Source organism: Grus americana, chromosome 17, assembly GCF_028858705.1.
Source record: "Grus americana isolate bGruAme1 chromosome 17, bGruAme1.mat, whole genome shotgun sequence".
In the NCBI taxonomy this organism is placed as follows: Eukaryota; Metazoa; Chordata; class Aves; order Gruiformes; family Gruidae; genus Grus; species Grus americana.
This window is the reverse complement of record NC_072868.1, coordinates 17,513,651-17,533,872: the sequence shown is the minus strand read 5'-3', so window position 1 is coordinate 17,533,872 and position 20,222 is coordinate 17,513,651. Positions and strand designations below refer to the sequence as shown.

Below are 20,222 nucleotides of genomic sequence, written 5' to 3'. Positions count from 1 at the left end.
AGATTATTAAAAGCAAGGAAAAGAACCTTACTTGTTTTGACCTTATTTGATTTATTAAAATGAAAGAAATCTCAAAAGATGTTGAGATTATTGTACATGCCACTTTATTGCAGAAGTTATTTTACTAGAAAACAGTCCTGAGGTTTTATGCATATCTAGCTTCATACGAATGATTTGTTCATAGAAACTACAGTGCAAACTAGTGTCAAACTCTGCTCCATTTCATCTCTCCAGGACTGCAGCTTTTGAGTCTTTCTCTCTCATACATCTTTGTAGTTTGTTTACATGAACTAATTTAGTCCATACGTTACTTCTTCACTCTGAGCTCACCTTCTTCAGAGGAAGTCCTTACTCAAACCTTCTGCAATGTGTATTCATTCTTTGAATCTATCCTTAATTTTTTTTTTCATTCTGTATTTCCATGTAGTTTTATGTAGCGGCACTTTGAATTGTGTTTCACATGGGGGTTACCTACATCTATTGCTATTATAATTGTTTAATATAGACATGAAAAGCATGTTCTCTTTTGCAAAGACAAAAGAGGGAGATGTGAATCCATTTCCAGCCACATACAGTATCATATACTAGCACATTTTAGTCCATATTTCAAGGACAGAATTGTTATCTACAGTTTACAATGGTGATATCAGCATGGGGAACTGCTCTCACTGCATTACACCCAACTTCCTTATCTAATATATATCTAAGGTGTGATACTTCCTTCTATCTGGCATTGTCCTCGCAGGCATAATGCAAATTGCATAATTTTGGGGTGATTCATAAAGGAAAACAGCACAACCCTTCAAGGATCCTGCTGACTAATTCTAGGATATTTACTTTATCAAGGTCTGTTTGTGGTGGAGCTTAAAAGCAATGCCATTGTGAAAACCTTTGCTTTTCTGAGTTAGTTTTCACTGTATTTGTTAATCGTCTGCCATTAAATCAATAGTACTTCCCTCCCCCCCTTAAAATGTTGCTTCAGTGTGTGGTATCTCTTATAACCATACCCAGAGAAGTGTTGAGGAACGCAATTACATGCTGTTTGTTTGGCTTCTGGCCTTTTTCTCTGAGGAACTGGTCCATGGGGAGACAATAGAAATATCTTACTGCCTCTTAGCTGCTGCACCAAGGGAATGATTAAAGGACCTGAACTGAGGAGAACTTTTACTGAAAGTAATTCTTGGTCTCCTTGGAATACTTCTTGGGTTTCATTTATTTATTATAAGTCAAGTAGTGTCTGGTCTCTGTCAGTGACAAGTCTGGCTTAGTTTCAGTTAAGCAGACAAAATGTTTAAAAAGTTAAATTCCACATTGACCTATGCTGAGAAGATTTCTTTTTGTTAGTTTAGCAGCACACCTACTTACAAGACTTGTGAGTGAAAAGAGCGTATTCACCTTACCCTGTACAAACCTGCGCGAACGTAACACATCAAATGGTCTTTTGCTTTTATTTCTGTTTTTCAGGTACTTGTTCTGTTTGGTAGAGCAGTGAATATTTTCCCACTTTCCTACCTACTCAACTTTTTCCGTGATCATAAAATCACCCCCAAAATGATGTTTATCATGTGGTTTAGCGGTAAGTTAAAGCTCAAAGTACGGAGAACTGGAAAAAATGTTTTATTTTTTCCATCGTGTGGGCTACTCTGGGAAGAACTGGTTTCCCATCTGTGGAGCAAAACTCAGCTGAACATTTGCACTGTTCTCAAGCCCAAGTGCAATAGATACGTTCTCTTTCCCCTTTGTGTGATAGATACGTTCTCTTTCCCCTTTGTGCTAGAGGACTATGCAGTGGTGATCCCCACTAAAGCTTTTTGGGAAAGAGTCTGCTTTTCTTTCTAGGTCTAGCAACTTCACAGTTTGAACAACAGTATCTGAAGAGCTCAGATTCATTTTAGGGTTGTAACAAATGATAGGTAAAGGGACATGGTATAGGGTTGTAAAAATCTTTTAAAGATGGAGAATTCCTGTTGAGTTACCAGGATGCTGAGGACCAATGTAGCTATTGATTCACTCCTCATTGATTTACTGTTCTCTGTGACAAGGTTTACGTGGTGCAATTCCCTATGCTCTCAGCCTACATTTGGGCTTGGAACCCATAGAGAAGCGGCAGCTCATTGGGACAACAACAATCATCATAGTACTGTTCACGATTTTGCTGCTGGGAGGAGGAACCATGCCCCTCATCAGACTGATTGACATTGAGGACTCCAAAGCACGCAAGAGGAACAAGAAGGACATTAATCTTAGCAAGACAGAGAAGATGGTTTGTTTGGGTTTTTTATTCAGAGGTTTGCTGGGTTTTTTTCTTTTGGTTTGGGTTTTTTTTATTATTTTTCTTGTTTACATTTTGCAAGACTAGTGTATTATTTTTTTATTAAAAAGTAAAATGGAAGTAATGGAAAAAGCCAAGGTGGTAGGAAAAAGCCAAGCAATATAATTTTAAAATATCACAAAGACAAAGCTTCGTTAGCATTTACACAAAATAAATGTTTGGACAAAGGGAGGAGATATAGTCTCTTAACTCAATCTAATTATAAATTGATCCATACAAATTAAAGTAACCCTTACAGAAGCATAAAGCAGATGATACAGGATTGAGTAATATGCAGCGGGAAGGTAGCTAGTACAGTGTGAGTCATGAATTAATCATAAAAGGCAGATGGGGATTATTTTCAAAAAGTCAAAGCAAAGGCCGTGAGAAGGTAGTAACAACAGCACCCCTCTGGCTGGGTTTTATTTTAAAGCAATTTCTGGCTAAGGGTACTGAAGAAAACTAAGAGCCAGTCTGAAACGTCACATGCAAAAGGCTGGGGAACATAACAGAGTAATGTAACAAGAGCATTGGCCTGTTTTTCCCCAAACCATCGAACAATACATGTAGAGTGGAGTTCTGTAGGATCTGAAGAACAGCTCCTCTTGGTGTAAGGTTTCAGAAAGCTTGCAGTCTTCAGAATTATCTTACATACCTCTCTCTACATGGACACAGTATAGGAAGAGCACAGGGATAGAGTATGTTCTGATACAGGGCTTGTTTTCAGTGAGACAATGACATTAGTGGTGCTTGCTGAATAAAATGATTGTCCAGATCACAAGAGAAAACCTGCACACTGGAAATCTGTTCTCAGCAATAGTAACAATAGAAAATATGGAACATTTGAGGTTTTTTACCTTTCAGCATGAAAAAGGAAGCTAAGTGGCTCTAGGAATCAGAAGCTGGACAGATTCATACAGCCCTGGTAGGCTGGGATGGTAATTTGCATATTGTTCAGCATGGGAATTGGTTGAGAGAAGGGAGAGCACAGAGCAGGGGACTGAAGCAAGCTGGAGGGATGACTGCCACATTTCTCAGGTTATTCCAGTATTTGTGATCTTTCTAGGGAAATACCATAGAATCTGAACATTTATCAGAGCTCACAGAGGAGGAATATGAAGCCCAGTACATAAAACGCCAGGACCTCAAAGGGTTTATGTGGTTTGATGCCAAGTATTTGAATCCTTTCTTCACCAGAAGACTCACACAAGAAGTAAGTTTCTTGTTTTTTCAAAGAAAAGAAACTGTGGTAGAGTTGGTTGTCATTTCACTCTGTACCATACAAGACTCATAGTGTAGCCATGCAACTTCTACATCAGGAACAGTGAGCCATCTAATGTATTACTTATGCATATGTAGAGCAGCTGTAATGAAAAGCTGCACTGTAAAATTGCAGATTGGATTAAATGAGCATTTCTCAGGGCTACCACAATTAAACTTTAAAAGCTCTATGGATTTATTGAACTGGCCTTTAATCTTGCAGAGTACCATAAAGAGTATCAGGAGTCACTAGCTACTACTGTTGCTAGAAAAGGCTGTTGCCACTCATGCATTTTTTAAAGTGCTATCACACAAAGTTACTACCTGTTACTGTACGTGGTCTTGTGAATTCTGGAGTTGTGTTTTTTCTGCAGAGTGCAGTCTTTATCTTGGAAATATGCACCGAATTGCAGCCCTCACTTTTAAGACCTTGAAGCTGTAAATGCAAAATGACACCTGACTGAACATGTAACTTAACACTGAGTGGCTCTGAGAGGTGTAAATACTATGCCATTTTCACTCCACGTCTCAGAAACCTGAGAATCCTTGGCTGTATAATTCACTGTTTTTCAAATCTGCCATAGAATTAAGCATTTTTGCTGTGGAGTTGATAATTTTGTGTAAAGTGTGCACATTCCATGTTCCTAGCCTGCACAAACATACTATTTTCCTCTTGGTTTGTACTTTTCAAAAGAATGCTTTCAGCACTTTTCCACAAAAGCTAAAGGCTTTTTTTGCAAAACTAATAGGGAATCAAGAGACCAGAGTATGCATCTGATTCGTAGTTGGTAGCCAAAAGCTCAGGCTGCCATCCAGATTGCAACCAAAGGCTACAGAAATAAATATGTGAATCACCAAAGCAGGCCACAAGCTTCCCACTGTCCCTGGGAACATGTAGAGAGGAGCAAGATTCAAATCCATGCCATCCAGACAGCATTAGGATTGTTGAAACCCACAGAGCAGGATTGTCTAGAACACAGAGGTAAAAATATGTCATCAAAAATATTGTCTGTGGAAACAATTACTGATTGAACACTGGATAAATATTTTCTCATAGGAAACAATTGCTTTGCATGCTTAAGAGACCTGGAGTGAATTATTTCTTAAGGAATATGTTAAACTAGTATTTCTCTTTTGCTCTAACACACAGGTAGTGTTGTAGCTAAGTAACAAACTGTTCTGGTTTCCTTTTGCCTTAGGACTTGCATCACGGGCGAATACAGATGAAAACTCTCACAAACAAATGGTATGAAGAGGTACGACAAGGACCCTCAGGATCTGAAGATGATGAGCAAGAGCTGCTATAGCAGACTGGGGCAGGAGTGCAGTATGTTTATCATTAAAGCATGAGAAAGAGGATTTAAGTATCAAGAGTCTGACTGCACAAAAGCTGGAAAGCTAAGAATGAACTTTCTCATTTCAGGCATGTCTTGTGCTACACATTTAGGTACAAAACTGCAGATCTACTGTGCTCGATATTACTGGTCAGCAATGGAAACCCGTAAGTGTCAGACACTGGACTGAATGAAGAACCTTTTGTTCAGATTTTACAGCATAGCAAATTTCATGCAGCCTGTTGAAAAGCAGGAATGTCTGCCACAAAATGATGACATTGTTTAACGGGGGGGTGTCTTCTTTCTATTACAAAATCTGCTGTAAACATATGCTGAAATACAGAGCCATTGTATGACTCTGCAAAACAGAATGAATTGCACTTTACTTTTTTATATATATTCATTCACAGCATGGAGTGTCTTGACAGTTTATACTGTGAATTTGTTTCAGCACTAGTAAGGGAATCTGACTGGAATAAATCTATAGTTTATGGATTTGCACATTATGAATCCAGAGAAGATGCAAAAAATGATGTTGCACCTACAAGGAGGCATCTCTGAAAACTAATGGTTTTGTCATTTAAGAAATTCTCTATTTCTGTTTTATGGGCTTTTTTGGGTTTTTTTTTTTTTATACTGAGGTATTCAATCCACAGTACTAATTATAGCATGGTTTGGGGGAGTGGGGGATTGTATGACACAGTACAGAACTGCATTTGAAATTCTAGGTTTTTAACGTGTTTTTTTTCTTTGGCTAAAGAGAGTTGCAGTTGGGTTTCTGTAATTGGCAGTTGCTCCTTGCTGGCACTTGGCTTCAAATCTTAGAAAAGAGCGGCTTTTGTTTTGCCTAATTCATGAAATGTCCCTAACACTCCAGAATTCACTAGGGGAATTTTTAAATTCTAGTGGAAGCAAAAGCAGTGTGTACATGAGGAAGAAGGGTCTTCAAAATCTAATCCAGGTACAGCAAGTTTAATATTGCACAGTGCTGAAGCAGCCTCAGTTGGGAAGTGCCAAACAGCTTTCATTAAGCTGTCCTATTTGCTAATATGATTTTTCTCTTCTGCTTACAGTATTTGAAAATCAGCCGTGTCATCTCACTTTTTCTACACGGCCTAGTCTGTTTGCTCAAAATTGCATACACCTAAACAGACACACAGTGTTTGTTACACATTTGCAGTGGTTACACATGCAGTGGTTTGCTCTCACTGCAAACCCAAATTCCTCATTAGTCATTTCCACATTCACTGTTGAAATGTGAATTGTAGTTCTGCACATAAATCTGACATGCAAGTGCACGTTTGTTTCTAAAAGCGTGAGACTTATATTTTTGGTCTGGTTTTGCTACTGAGGTGTTTAATCAACTGCTTACCTGCTGTGAGGAATAAAAGTTCAAGAATGTATTTAGAATCCTAAACCAGTGCTGTCTGAGCAGTTTTTCAAAATAACACATCTTGCTGCAGGACTCCCTTCTCCCCTTTTCCCACCCCATGAGTTCAAAGAACTTCCCTGCTAATCCCAGAGCTGAAGTGTGCACTGGTGGGAGTCCGAATGGGGCATGAACTCAGCTTCTGGTGTTGACCAGAAAGCAATCAGTGCTTGCTTTATCCTTAGGAGAGGGTCTGTGTAAAAATCAAACCTTTTCTTCACCCTTCTAGACAACAGCAGACTTAATTACATTTTAGTTACCTGTCAGCCTTGCTAGGTTTCTCAACTTGAACATTTAAGCCCAGGAGCTGGCTGGAAGGTCTCTGGGAGCTTCTCTTGTCATGTACGCCTTGGAAGGTGTACATTGATCTAGATGCTATTACACTGGGCTTAGTGTGATGCCTCAGTCACGCTGAAATATAAAATAGCCTCTAATTTCTATTATTCTGGTGAAACAGGCCACCTGTGAAATGAGTAAAGGTCTGTACCAATAGATCAGCCTTTTGATAACATCCATCGAGGTAAATTGATAGTTTCCTGCCCTCTGCTGGCAATTAGTGATAGTATGCCAAAATCTAATGAGAGCCATTTGCTGGGAATAATTTTACACATTAAACTGAAGCAATTGACTGACACAGCTAGAACTAATGAAATCACTTTACAGCAGTTAAATTGAAGAAGATTTGGATGGTTTAATTTAAAAGCAGCTATTCTAAAACTTAAGAAAATACTACATTTGTCAAAACTTGGAATTCAGACAACTTTGTTCTCTCTCAAAATATGCACTAAGTTCCTTATTTTGGAACCAAGAGAAGTTTTTACCATAGTGACCAATTTTCATACTCATTTATCAATACATTGACTTTTCTGTGACAGTCATTTCGCAGCTTGGATTTCTTTGCTTAAAGTAATATGCTTAGAAAAGTGGCCCTCAGCTGCTTGATTTTTGGGGCTACTAAAACTACGATCAGACTGGCCAGCCTGACAGCAACCCCTGTGCCAGGCAGGGAACGGATGCCCCTGCCTGCCCCACTCCCTTCATCTTCCATCAGGACAGCTGCACTGAGGACGGTTGTGCCACTGGGCTTGGGGCAGCATGCGACCCTTGTCCCCGGGCAGGGCTGCCACACAGCCACCAGCCGATGCTCAGCCTGGGAGAGCTCCCAGGTCTCACCCATAAAACATGATGGAGCCTGCGATGGGGCTCCAGCGTGTCCTTCCTGCAGACATGCCATGACTACTGTGTCCCCCACAGAGTGATGTGTCTGGGGGCACCTTGCATCCTGAGACAGCTGTGTGACAGTCACGGATGAAGTGATCATTACCATAGGGTCTGGTTTGAGTTCAGCCTGCACCATCTTCAAGCCCCACCTCTGCCCCTGGTGCCCAAGAGCCAGACCCCAGCCTGCTCGTGACTCACCAGCAAACTCCTCCAGCTTTCCCTGCCTTGGTTTCATCATGATGAAGACGTTATTTTTAACTCAACCACACCAAGACACACTCATTTATTTTAAACATTAAAGCACCTACAGGCTGTTTCTACAGCCTAATCTAAAAGCTGCCATAAAAGGACTGAAAGCAGCAGTCATTATCTGCCATTCAGGAGCTTAACCTTTGGAAAGAAGGACCAGAGCTTTAAGAAGTTTGCTTGTTAAACACCCTTTGCCTTTTCCCAGCGACTGTGCAGCCTGTAGGCAAGGTCACCCATCCCAGAGAAGAGGTTTCCACCCATTGGGTTGTGATTAAAGGTCAGTGCCACAGGCTGGAGCTGAGGGCTGCCCAACCTTCAGGAAGAATGGGGCCACAGGAGATGACACAGTCAGAGCACTGACACCAGAGGGGAACATGCACCATCAGCTTTGTGCACCTGCCCATTTTGGAGGTACAAAGGGTCTGGATGCAAGGGGTCACTGGCCGCTACTTGGAATAGTGGTGCAGGCTGAGGGCAGCTCTCTGAGCTGATGGGATCTTCATCAGTGATGCCCACTTTAATTTGAACAGGAATTGGATGGTCTTGCAGTGGAACACAGCTTGCGGTAGGCTCTGGGGGACATTTGGGTTTAGGCACCCTGGCTACGGGGCACATCCAATTGTTCTTTCTGTCCATGGCAAACTGCAAACCAAGCAGAACGGTAGAGCACGTCCCTGCAGCCTGAGCGCGGCTCTGAGGGGAGCACAGCAGGCACCAGTCACCTCATTTGAGGTGAGGCTGTCCTTGCAGAGCCAATTCACGGAACCAGTGTTAATGGAAATTAAACTGAAAGGGCAGATTTTTTTCCCGGAGGTTCATGTTTGCAGACAATCTAACCACTGCTACCTTTAGCTGAGCCCCCTGTCCAGACAGGAGCAGAGGGGGAAGTCGCAGAAGAATTTGTGACATTTGCTCTCAGCTTCATTTATGTAAAAATCACATTTTACTGGCCATGACCGCTGTGAAACATGGCCCTAGAGAGACTGCTCCTGGGGTCTGGAGGACACAGGAAAGGACAGCCTTTGGGTGAAGCCATTCAATAAATTAAGACAGAGGCTCAAATCACACGCCATCCGTTTTGCCAGTGCTATCACACAGCCAGCTGCAGGATGCTGCATTGTTCCAGGGTCTAGCCCTGTATGCAGCCGTGGTTGGTGGGACACAATGCTGATTTGAAGAGCGTGCCGATGTCCCCAGCATGAGTGTGTGGACACACACCGGCTGCTTTAGTTCACCCTTAAATTCTCTTTCAAACCTAAACTGCCAGGCTGAGGCTCTCCCGAGAGGGGCAGGAGCGCATCATTCGCCTGCTTACTTTCAAGGTAAGGCAGCAAAGGAGAAGGTTTCCTGGAAATGCTGCTGCTTTGCAGGTTATTAACAGAGTCACAGTGAGCAGACTGCATATCCGAGCCCTATGGTACTGTCAGTGGGAGAACACAGAAACCCCAAGGGTTATTGGTACTAACCTGATTGTATAGGGCAAAGTAATTTTATGACACCAATAGATGTGAAATCATGGGAACTTTGGGCAGAAAATAATCCCAGAACGGACCAACTACCTTTTGAAACTGCCTTACGGTTGTAATTGGCATCTGCCAGCTTGCCTTCGGGAAGGGATTTCTCCTTGAGAAAGATTTCTTGCTGCAGGTTTTCTGGCTCAAGCTGGTCTACTGGTAACTATGTATTTCTTATGTACAGATCAATGGAGCATACATGTCTGCATTTGCCTTAGCATCTTCAACCTCAAGATGTTGATTATATTTGGAATATGATGGCTATTTGAAAATAAAGCCATCACTGGTAAAAGGCACAAGTGCTCTCAGGCAGCACCAAGCAGGAAGCACAGCAACCACTGCACACCTGCCCAGGTACCAAACCCAAATCAAGGCAGCCCTGGCTTCTTCCCTGCACCGGGACCAGGCTCTCACCAAGCAGCAGCACAGCACTGCAACCTCAATTCCCCCTTCACACCCAGCTCAGAGCTGGGGACCAGGCTTCAGCAGCACCAAAAGCCAAAGAAATCAGTTCTCACAACCAGCAACCACTTCCCAAACCCTGCCCAACCACAGCAGCTACTGCAGGCCCTACCTCAACCCCAAGGGGCAAAGCTACCATCCTCCTCACAGCCCCAAACTCACCCCACCAGCAGCTGCTACGGAGCTACCCTTGCTGGGAGAAGAGGGGACTCTTGTCCTCAGGTAATTGGTGGCAGCTGATGGCACCATTCCCAGCTGAGGACACTGATTAAATCAGCATTGGCCCTGTCATGCCCCAGAGGACAGGTCCAGCCTTGCAGGTAGGAGTACCTGGGTTATGGCAGCCCCAGGTTGTGCCAGGGGAGGGACCCTGGACCTGCTGTTTGGCCTGGCCACAGTGCAAGTAGTTAATTAAATTGATTTGGATTTTGCTAAATGGCTGCAGTGCCACTGCATGGACTCCCCAGCAGCAGGAGCATCGCTATAAATGTAGATTAAAGTATATTTGGTATTACATGCTCTCAATGTTATGCATTCTCCACCAAACTAAAGATGAAGATGCCGATCTGGAGTTTTCCTGGAGTAATAAAGGACCAAGGGGATTTTCAGATCTTTTTCCTATCTCTTTTAGGTGATTTCTGGACTGCAGTATTTTTTTAGCTAGCAGGGGACAAAGCAGCAGGGCAGAGGGGTTGGTAAGCAAAGCAGGGACCCCGTGCTGTGTCAGTGGCTGGACCACACCATGTCCCCGAGCCCATCATGGTCTGAAGCACCAGGCCAGCCAGGGTCACGTCCTCCACCCCCGGCCTGTCCCAGGGTGGCCATGCCCTGAGACACCCCAGGAGATGGCAGCAGCCCTTCGTGTTCATGTCCTCCAGTGGGAAATCAGCCCTTGGCCACCTTTCTGGAGGCTCCTCTCCTCCCAGGGCAGTGATGGGCAGCAGGTACAGATGGGGCTTGGCCGAGGTGGCAGCTCGAGGGTGCAGCCCAGCCTGCGGGCCAGGGTGCCCCAGCATCATCACTGCTTCACCCCGGCAGGAGGAAGGCTCTGCTGCTGGGGAAGGAGAGGTTTGCTTGCCCCAAATCCCCGTGCCCTGGCCGATGAGCTGTGCCGTCTCTGCAGTCGCTCACGCACAGCACCAAGCCTGCCCACGCGCAGCAGCTGCACACCAGCAACATTTCCATTTATCCCAGAGCGTGGCCAGTAACATGTAATTGAAGCAAGTCAAATGCCAGTTTTGCATGAGTGAATTTATTTTAAAAATGTACAGTTTCTAGAATATGATGACTAGTCAGCAGAGACGCTGAGTGTTTGTGATTCCCTCGTGTGCTAGAGTGCCTGGGACAGGGCACAGGGAGCAGAGCCCCGAGCTGCAGTGTGGGAAGGAGCTGAGCAGCCATGCCCTGGGCCAGGTGGTGACTGACGCTCCTAGAAATGCGTACCCACATTGGAAACTTTGTCCTGTCTCTTCACTGGCTGCCCTGATTTTTCTTTGTTTGTTTGCAGCATTTTGCAAATATTGCACATCTTTGGGTTGAGTGGGGGGTTTTTGCATAGCAACAAAGGCAGGAATGTTGCTCTTCGCATAGACTTTCAGTTATTACTTGGCTCTTGTGCATAAACCCTGCCCCAACCATCTGCACCTGCAGGTCTCACACATGGGCAAAACCATCCCGGGAAGATACAAGTGCACCCTAGAGGTATCAATGACCCTCTCTTGTCACAGGCCCTCTCCTGTCACGGGGAGACTGCTAGTTAAAGTGGCTATGGGGAAATGGCCAAGGGACAAAAGCAAGTGCCACAACTGCCATGCTGTCGTACGCTAATTAGAGGTGTGCAGCAGGAGCAGCCAGTAATGATGGCACACACAAGGAAAGCAAGGGCAGGACCACCGGTGCCCCAGCAGCCGTCACTGCTTCACTGGGTCCCTCTGCATGCAGCAACAGCTTTCCCCACCGCAGAGCTCACACCGGCCCAGTTGCCACCTACACTGGAATTGGGCCATAACACTGAGGTAAAAAAAAAAACCAACTCAATATTTTTAATGCCTGGGTTCACCGGGACCAAGTTTGTAGCTTAAATGACCGGTGGTGGGCATCTGCTGTCTGCTCCCCCGGGGACCACACCTGCCCCCCCCCCCCCATTTGTGCATGCCCTGCAGCCAGCGGGTCTTTTGTCAAGTGCTCTGTGTCCTTGGAAGAGAGGAGGCTGCTGTATTGGTGCTACGAAAAGGCAGTGATACATCCCGGGTCTGGGAGCAACTGCTAAAACCAGCAATACCTGTATCTGGAGAGCTCAGGGTCCGCTTACAGGCAGGTCGGCTGGCGGGCAGAGCTCAGCCAGTGACAGCATCAGGGGAAGTGGCTGTTTCCCAGCATTCGGTGCAGAAAATGGTTCACTATTCCCAATTAGCATGTCCGTAATTTAATGCTGCAGCTCTAGCGATGAGTTGCGGTGTGGTTTTGTTTGTTATCCAGTGACAACGTAAAGCACTCCCACGAGTAAATGGCCAGCTGGTTGCCAGAGGGCAGCACATTTCCCATCTCTGCTACTGACTCTTCTCATCACCTTGAATGCATCTTTTAATTTTTGGGGACATAACCAACCTCTCAGCACTCTGGCTGTGTTGTTCACCCCCTGCAAAGCAAAACCAGCTCCTGCTGTGCCCAAGGCTGGGCACACAAGCGGCTCGGTGCTGGGGGGGGGGGGGGCGTGGGACGGGAAGCCCTCCAAGCTCAGCCCCAGGCGAGCTTCACCGCAGGGCTGCCAGCGTGCTACTGGAGAGGGGCGTCTGCGAGCGCGCCCTGCACCTGCCACAGCGGGTAACGCGGGGATTTTTCTGTTGATGGCTTTGCATTGGGCCCTTTCACAGCTTCTTGGTCTTTTTCATCCCAGACTGTTCACATGGGTAAACTGACCACACTAAACGCTAAATGCCGACTACAAGCCCACAGGATGCTGTTGCCCAGGCAGTGCAGATGGCATGAGCTGCCCCGTCGCCCCAGCTACCCTACATCCAAGGCCCTGTCTCCAGGATGGTGCTTGGCCCACAGATTTGCCATTCTCTGCCTGGAGAGCATGACCTGGGACTGCTATTACTCGCACCGGGATTATTTTAACCCCAAATCCTTACTCTAAAGACAAGCTCCCATTTCTATCTATAGGATGGTGCTGGGTTTGCATTCAAATCAAGGGAGTGGGGTAACTCAGCCTGCACGGAGAGTAGTCTCTTGAGAGATGCGTAAAGATGCTTCATAATACCAAGTGAGGTAGCCGAGCAGCGTGGTCCTGCTCCCCAACGGGAAAGGACGTGGTCAGCAGGGGCTATAGGAGCTGGCACTGCAGGTAGGATGCCTCTCAGGGCCTCCTTGCCCCCAGCCCTCCCTGCCAGGCAGTTTCTTAAGACAACCATGTTCCTACTTGGTCATCAGAGCACCAGGATGAAAAAGCAAAGGCCAAGGGCCCAGAGAGCAAGCTGCAGGAGGAATTGCACCCTGGACTTGCACCCTGGGCAGATTACAGGCACTGGAGTCTTTTTTTGGTTTGGTGGTTTGTTTTTTTTTTTTTTTGCAAGTGCAAAGACTAGGCTCAGAGTTGCAAGAGCCAAACCAGAGGGGGGGGCAAGGTTGGTCTTAAATTTTTGTGTCACTTCATCTGCAGAACATGCTGGCAACCCATCAGATACATAGATGAGAGAAAAGTTGTGGTTGGTTTTGTCTTCCAGTGTGCTGATAGGACTCAGCCAAGCCCGGCTGGGCTCAGAGAAGGTCTTTCATGATATTCGACGGCAGGGCTTCCCCCACCACATTCGCAGCGCTCGGGCCTGACCTCTTCCGTGTGACAAGCACCATCACCTGCACCGTCCTCTTCAGCCCCGGCCGGCAAGCAGCTCCATCGGCCAGGATAGCCAGGGGAGCGTTCCGGGGTGAGCTGCCAGGTGCCTGGGGGGGTTTGTAGCACTTGGGGTAGTTACTGAAACACTCAAAAGTGTCATTGCAGTTTCTGCAAGCCCCAGGGTGGTCACTGAAGCCCGGGGATGGGAAGGGCTGGAGGGTGGCACTTGGGCAGCCACAGCAGAAGAGGGTGCGGATGGCCTGGAGGAGCACCATGTCTTTGGAGAGGAACTTATGGAAGTTGGGCTTGAAAAGCAGGTACACCAGAGGGTTGTAGAGTGTCGAGGACTTGGCAAAAACGGCTGACAGCACGAAGGCCAGCGCTGGCACCTGGCTGGCATCGCCGAGTACTGCCCACAGGGCGATGATGGCATAAGGGGTCCAGGCAGCCAGGAACCCCAGGCACACAGCAACGCTCAGCTGGAAGAGAAGGAGATGGAGACAGTGGTGCCACGAGCCTCCTGCAGCACACGTGGGATGCTGGACACCCCCCCCCCCCAAAACCCAGCCTGAGGCTGACAACCACCAACGTGCAACGGGACCCCGAACAGTTGGTCACATCCCCAGGGAAAGGTGCTCCGCCTTCTAGACCCGTCACACTAAAGCATCGGGGTGTCAGACATCAGGGCAGCAACTCAGTACGTCCCAGCGTGGGTGCATAAACCTGCACTCACTTCAGGTGACTCCTACTCATTCCACTTGGGAAATTTGGGAATTGCCTCAGCCCGCCAGAGCAGACAGGTACGGAGCACCCAGCGACCGGCTGGGCCCAGGCCAGCATCAGACTCCAACAGCCTTTTGGCAGCGCTCAGATCCCTCCGGCAATCTGTGTGCTGGAGTACAGACCAACTAAGAGGTTCTGGAAACAGGCCATGCTCAGAACCCTGTCCTCTAAGCAGACATGAATGTTTCCTTCAAGGCCAGGCTTGAAAGCTGTTTTCTTCCATGCTTGGGGTTTTTTTAAAGGGTATCCACCTTTTTTTTTTTTTTTTGTGGACATATCCTTGGTAAATTACAGTATTAGCTTGTAGTCTGGGGAACAATGACTCATGCAAGCTCCTTTTATGATCTTTTCCAATGTAATTTAAAATGAAAATTCCTCTACCTGCTGGCTTTAAATGAGGAGGAATGTGTTATTACCCAAACTAACACAAACACCTGGAGAATTCATCAGGAGTGGCAGACACCGCTGGCTGGCAGAAGGGGTCCTGCTGCATTCACCTGCCCACGGGGTGGTCGGCTGGGGCAGGGGACACCCTGAGAGCCTGCACTGCCCCAAGCCCTCCCCTACCTTCATGACCAGGCTGTGCACGCTGTGGGCTCTGCGCTGGGGGGACGTGTGCTGTCTGATGGCTCTCCGGGACACCCGCACCGTCCAGAGGATCAGCGAGTAGGAGACGAGGATGAGGAGGCAGGGGAGAAGGTAGCAGAAGACGAAGAGGGTGAGGATGTAGATCGTGGCCTCCCTGCTTGAGGCTTTCCACATGATGCAGCAGGCTGTCCCATAGGGCTCAGGGCCGTAGCTGCCCCACTTGGCCAGGGGGGCCGTGGCAAACATCAGAGCGTATGCCCAGACGCACAGCAGCAGCACTCCGGCGTGGCAGGGGGAGAACTTGTTGCCTGTGGCAGAGGGATTGGGGTGAGGAGGATGGCTTCCCATGGGAAGGGTGAGTGAAGAGAGGGGCTGTGACCCCGAGATGCCCACACCTCCAGCACTGGGGATGAGGCTAGACACCCCGGGACACGGCTAGGGCTGCCCAGCTCGGGCAGGAGCTGCTGCGCACAGCATGGCAGCACTGCAGCTACAGAGCAGGCAGAGCCACGCCAGCACTCACCCCCGGGCCCCGGGACACATGGGCATCCTCCTGTCCCCTTGGGACAGAGCAAGGAGCCAAGAGAAACGTAAAGGTTTGCCCCAGTCTGGGCAGCAAGTGGCAGGATCAGCAGTGCAGCCTCTCAGCCGCGGGAGGAATTGCTGGGAGGTCGTGTAGCTGCTGGTGGCATGGGGGGGACACGCTGCACCCACAGCCCCATAGGAATACGGCTGCGGCCACGGCCCCACGGGCAGCCAGGAGGGAGGGAGGCTGCCTGGCTGCAGCAGCCTGAGCGTGGGGCAGGGAGAGCTGGCTCTGGGACTGCTCAAAGCCATCCCAAATACTGTTGTTTGAAGGACCTTTTCCTCTCTGGCAGACTGAAGCATTGGGGCAGGTGGGTTTTTTCCCTTTTTGTCCCATTCCCCACCAAATCTAAAACTCCCTGATCTTCTAAGACTTCAGTATAAAGTGCTAAATCCTCAGCCATACACAGGAGTAACATTTTTCTTTGAAACTAAGCAATTAAAAGTATATTTCCTCGCGGACAATGGGTTGGGTTGTCATGGGGAGATAAGCTCGACATGCCAGGCTGCCAAGCGCTGGCTAATCTGGAGAGCAGAACCTGTGCAGGGAAAAGCCACCAGTACCTGGGCTGCCTTTTAATAGCCAACATTTATCTTTATCTTTCCTTCCACCTTTTTAGTGATCTCCTCAGGTGTTGTGCTGGCACTTAACCAAGGTGACTCCGCTCCAGCATCGTCCTTGAGGCACTGTTAGCTGCTGGGGACAAAGCATGTTCGTGGTTGGCAACAGCCACAGGCTCGAGGCAGACAGCGAGCCACGGGAGAGGGACTGAGGATGCACCCTGGGGTGCTGATCTGCAAATCAAACTAGTATCTTTGATTTCCCATTTTATTTCTATTTTTGGTCTTTGATCCAAAGTCTATTCTGGAGATACATCCTATATGGAGGATTAGCAGCTGAACTGAGGAAATTAAGAAGCAACTCCAAAAAGGAAAAGCTGTAAATGCGTAGGGGACATCCCTGGGTCCCCTCGCTTCCTCAGCTGCTCTGCACTGCATGCCCTCTACAAAGAGCTGGTGCCCAAGCCTAGAGCTGCAAACATTCACATTAGCTCTGCGGAGGAAGCCCAGGTGAAAATAGGGCTACAGAAGTGAGCTGTAACACTGCAACCCCGGTCCTCCTGTATTAATTATTTCAGTGAATTAAATACATTTGGCCTGTGGCTCTCCCACCAGGGACAAGGGAAAGTAGCTCTTCCTTGCACTGCCAGAGCTTGTGGCTTCCTAGATACAGAGTCTGCTCTAGTCTAAGCTCAAGTCTGTGTATGGGCATTCAAAACCCTACAACCTGTTTTGATACAGCAGCCAGGGACTTTTCTACAGAGGGAGGACAACCCCCTTGACACTTTTCTGGATGTTACTCCTGAGTCCTAGAGTGAAGCAGGGGACGGCTGAGATGCACACACAGGGCATGGGGACAGGGGCACAAGGTGCTGGGGCTCCGTAGCCTCGTGCAGGTGGAGGGGGCCGAATTCATGAGTGATAAAAGCCTTCAGAGTCTGCCGCACCCAGTGTATTGACTGGGAATAGGTTGCCGTGGGGCAAAGCTTTCCCAGAAGAGGTGGATCTGGCCCATTAAAAAAAAAAAAAAAAAGAGTTGTGTTAACAGAGAGGGGTGTAAGTACAGATCAGATAAGGCATCCCAGCACCTACCATATGCTGGGTAACAGACCTTCAGGCAGCAAACCGTGCTGAGCACCGTCAGGCTGGTGAGGCTGCACAGCCCGAACAAGACCCCGCAGAAGGCGTAGAGGGTGCACACCGCCTGGTTGAACAACCACCTGCAAGGGAAAGCCTGCGGGTAAATCCCTTCCCCTCTGCCTGGGGTGGCTGGCTGACAGCCCCTGCCACTCGGCTGGACAGGAATTTCCGCCGTGGTGCCTGCTCTCAGGAAGGCTGGGTATTTCCCAGACGCTCTCCTGGCAGTGGGGCCCCAGCTGCCAGTCCCACACCATAAGCAAAGCTGTCCATGTGTGGGGTGGCTGCAATGGGCTGTACGGATACCAGCAACTGATTGCCCAAGAAAACATGGGCATGATCTTGCCCCTAATTTGTTCCCTGAGCATCCCAGTGAAAAGCACAGATGGATCCCCGAGCGTGGGCGCTGCCCTGATCCATGTCAGCACACACCACCACAGTGCCTGTGCCATGTGGGTGCCAGCTCAGAAACCCCTTTTACAGCAGGTCTGTGTGATAAACTGGAGGGATGGGGAACAGAAAGCACCCCACTGTGGGATGGATGTCTGTGAGGTTACACAGTGCCCCAGTGCCACCAGACTGACCCCTTGGGTCCCTCCACACCGCCTGTCAGGAATCTCCCCATTTCAAGGCAAAGTTTGCAAACTGCACCCAGGGCCATTGGCCAGCACAGAATCGCTTCCACAAAGTACCTGTGTGCAAAGAAGGAGGAGGTGGCCAAGGGGAAGAGCGTCACCGTCATGCTCAGATCACTGATGGCCAGGTTGACAATGAAGAACTCGGCAGGCTTCAGCATGGACCTCTTCTGATAGGCCACCAGCAGGAGCAGCGAGTTCCCAGAGAGGGACGCAATGCCTGCGGAGAAGGGAGAGGAACAGTGCTGTCTGTAACAGAGCTGGGAAAGGAGCCAGAATCATCTCGAGATGTTTGGAAGCAAACACTGGAGATGTCTACAGACAGTGGAAAGGGCTCCAGGCTTCCCCCTCTGGAGCAGGCTGAGCAGGGGACCCCGTGGGACCTGCAGAGCTCTGTGACCACATCTGGAGCTGCTTCACATTGAATTTGATCCCTTCCCCTTCCTGAGATCCTACAGAGGCATTTGGTAGGAGGACAGTGATGGGATGAGACTGCAATGGGCTCCAGGAGCAGGATCTGGCCACACTCCCTTCTTCCAGCTGGAAGGAGCAAGGGGAGCACTTCCTTCCAGCTAGATAAATAACGGGAGCTTTGTGCAATTGCTCTTCTGATGTGAGGCCAAGGAGCTGGGCCCCTTCGCCTTTTTAATTTCTTCCTGGCAACGTCACTCCTGTGAGTCTGTGTTGTCCAATATCATGGTAACAAAATAAACAAGAAGAAAGGCATTACGAAGATCAAGGGAAATCCAGACTAAATAAAAGGCTCTTTGTTTGCTATTAGTGTATTTAAAACAACAGTGGTGATTAAAATTTTATAACAATGGCTTTCTCTCTTTTTTTTTTTTAATTATGTAATTGTGCTATCATTGAAAAGACATTTCAGCATCCTCAGAAGGGGAATTTTTGCTGCTCTTGGGGCAGGCTGGGTAGGATGAGAGTTTCTCCCTAATGGATTAGCCTGTAAATTAAATATCGTGGTAAGAACCGGCTTCTAAAGCCACTGACTGGCCTACACTAAAGTTCCTCTCAGGAACAGGATTTGCACACAAGACCTTGCCAAATCCAGGGCTTTGGAGGCTTTGGAGTTGCTGGAAGGTAAAGTAGCGAGATGTTCATCCTTGTTCCCAGCCTCACAAGGCATTTTTTCCACAGAGCTAGTCCCACATCTGTACTAAGTACATTTGATTAGCTTTACTAACTCCTAGGAGCTGCAGGTGCCTACAGGACTGCTGGCAGTCCCAGTGGCATGAGCATCTCTTGGGTTCCCCATGCTCACAGACATGAAAAACTCTTCCAGCATTTGGGAGACAACTTGCTCAGGGCTCAGAAAACCGGAAGGTTTTTCTCTGCCAATCATTCATTTCTGGCCCACACCAACCAGGGCTAGGCCACCTCAGAGCACGTCCCAGCCCCTCAGTTTTGCCTGCCAGCTTTCTGGTGCCACTAACTCCAAATCACATGACATTGATCAGCATCTTCTGCTGAAATAAGGGCCAGCTGGAGGTCCAAATCACCTTCAATAGTCATGGAGCTGGCAAAGCTAACAGACTACCTACCTGCCTCACATCAGGTGGCTGCAGTAGGAGTTACCACACATTCCTCCAAGGTTGTGCTTCAACTTTCCAAATATTTAAAGATATAACTGGTACTTGCAGTTCCCCTGAGAGGGGAATGCAGTCACCAAGCTTTGGCCAGATCGTCCTTTTGAGTAACATGGGGAGGGCTAATGTGGGAAGGGCCAGTTTGATTATTCTGCTAATGACTGAACATTTCTGGAAGCATCAGTGACTGCAAAAGTCCTCAACATCTCTGGCAGGCACCTGGGCTGCCCACAAGCAGAGACACAGGTATGACAGGCTGTCTTTCCTTACCAAAGACTAAATAGAGTGTGCCAAAAATCAAGTCTTCTCTCTCCGATAAGGTGGAGATGAACACAGAGGCGTTGGATGCATTTCCCATCTGCAAAGCAAGATACAAATACAAGTGAGTGTGAATTTTGGCTAATGAAGGAGTGCTCAGCTTCCTCGGTTCCCAGGGAGGATAGCTCTGCAACACACTCCTGGCACGGTGCTACAACCAAGCCAGCAGCATGCCACCCCCCAGGCCCACCACTGCAGGAGGTGGCTTCATTACCGCTGTGTGCAGCACTGACCTAACCGGCTGGGCAGGGGCCAATAAGAGGATCAGGCTGGTAATCTCACTTGATTACCATTTCTTCAATTACAGATTTTACTGATTAGCTTTAGTCTTTGGATCTAAATTTTCTTTGCAATCTCGGTCATGTGCTGACTGCAGCAGGCATCGTGGGTTTGGACACG

The 20,222-nt window shown here is 47.9% G+C and overlaps 2 protein-coding genes across 7 annotated transcripts in view; one reads left to right on the top strand and one right to left on the bottom strand.

Annotated features, from left to right (window-relative positions):
• The window catches only part of SLC9A8 (solute carrier family 9 member A8), a 29,508-nt gene extending 23,186 nt beyond the window's left edge, over positions 1-6,322 (top strand). For all 6 annotated transcript variants that reach the window (XM_054845475.1, XM_054845474.1, XM_054845476.1 and 3 more), the window contains 5 exons: positions 1,465-1,576; positions 2,043-2,263; positions 3,378-3,524; positions 4,771-4,898; positions 4,995-6,322. In XM_054845475.1, coding sequence (XP_054701450.1) covers positions 1,465-1,576; positions 2,043-2,263; positions 3,378-3,524; positions 4,771-4,878 — 588 coding nt within the window. In that variant the 3' untranslated portion in view covers positions 4,879-4,898; positions 4,995-6,322. The remainder of the gene's footprint in view (positions 1-1,464; positions 1,577-2,042; positions 2,264-3,377; positions 3,525-4,770; positions 4,899-4,994) is intronic.
• Positions 6,323-11,064: 4,742 nt separating this feature from the next.
• Positions 11,065-19,991, bottom strand: LOC129214432 (opsin-5-like). The gene is made up of 5 exons (XM_054846006.1): positions 19,776-19,991; positions 17,962-18,124; positions 17,225-17,352; positions 14,966-15,294; positions 11,065-14,094 (listed from the first exon to the last, which is right to left on the bottom strand). Exons 1-5 carry the CDS (start codon positions 19,861-19,863, stop codon positions 13,540-13,542), a joined length of 1,263 nt encoding a protein of 420 aa, XP_054701981.1. The 5' UTR covers positions 19,864-19,991; the 3' UTR covers positions 11,065-13,539.
• Positions 19,992-20,222: the final 231 nt, after the last annotated feature.

What these genes read in the sequence shown, in the direction of transcription:
- LOC129214432 (XM_054846006.1), bottom strand. Translation starts at nt 19,863, where the DNA reads ATGGGAAATGCATCCAACGCCTCTGTGTTCATCTCCACCTTATCGGAG. An exon ending in CACACTCTATTTAGTCTTTG is followed by an intron (nt 18,125 to 19,775) that starts GTAAGGAAAGAC and finishes CCTTCTCCGCAG; the next exon opens with GCATTGCGTCCCTCTCTGGG. An exon ending in GGTCTGTTACCCAGCATATG is followed by an intron (nt 15,295 to 17,224) that starts GTAGGTGCTGGG and finishes CCTCTGCCACAG; the next exon opens with GCAACAAGTTCTCCCCCTGC.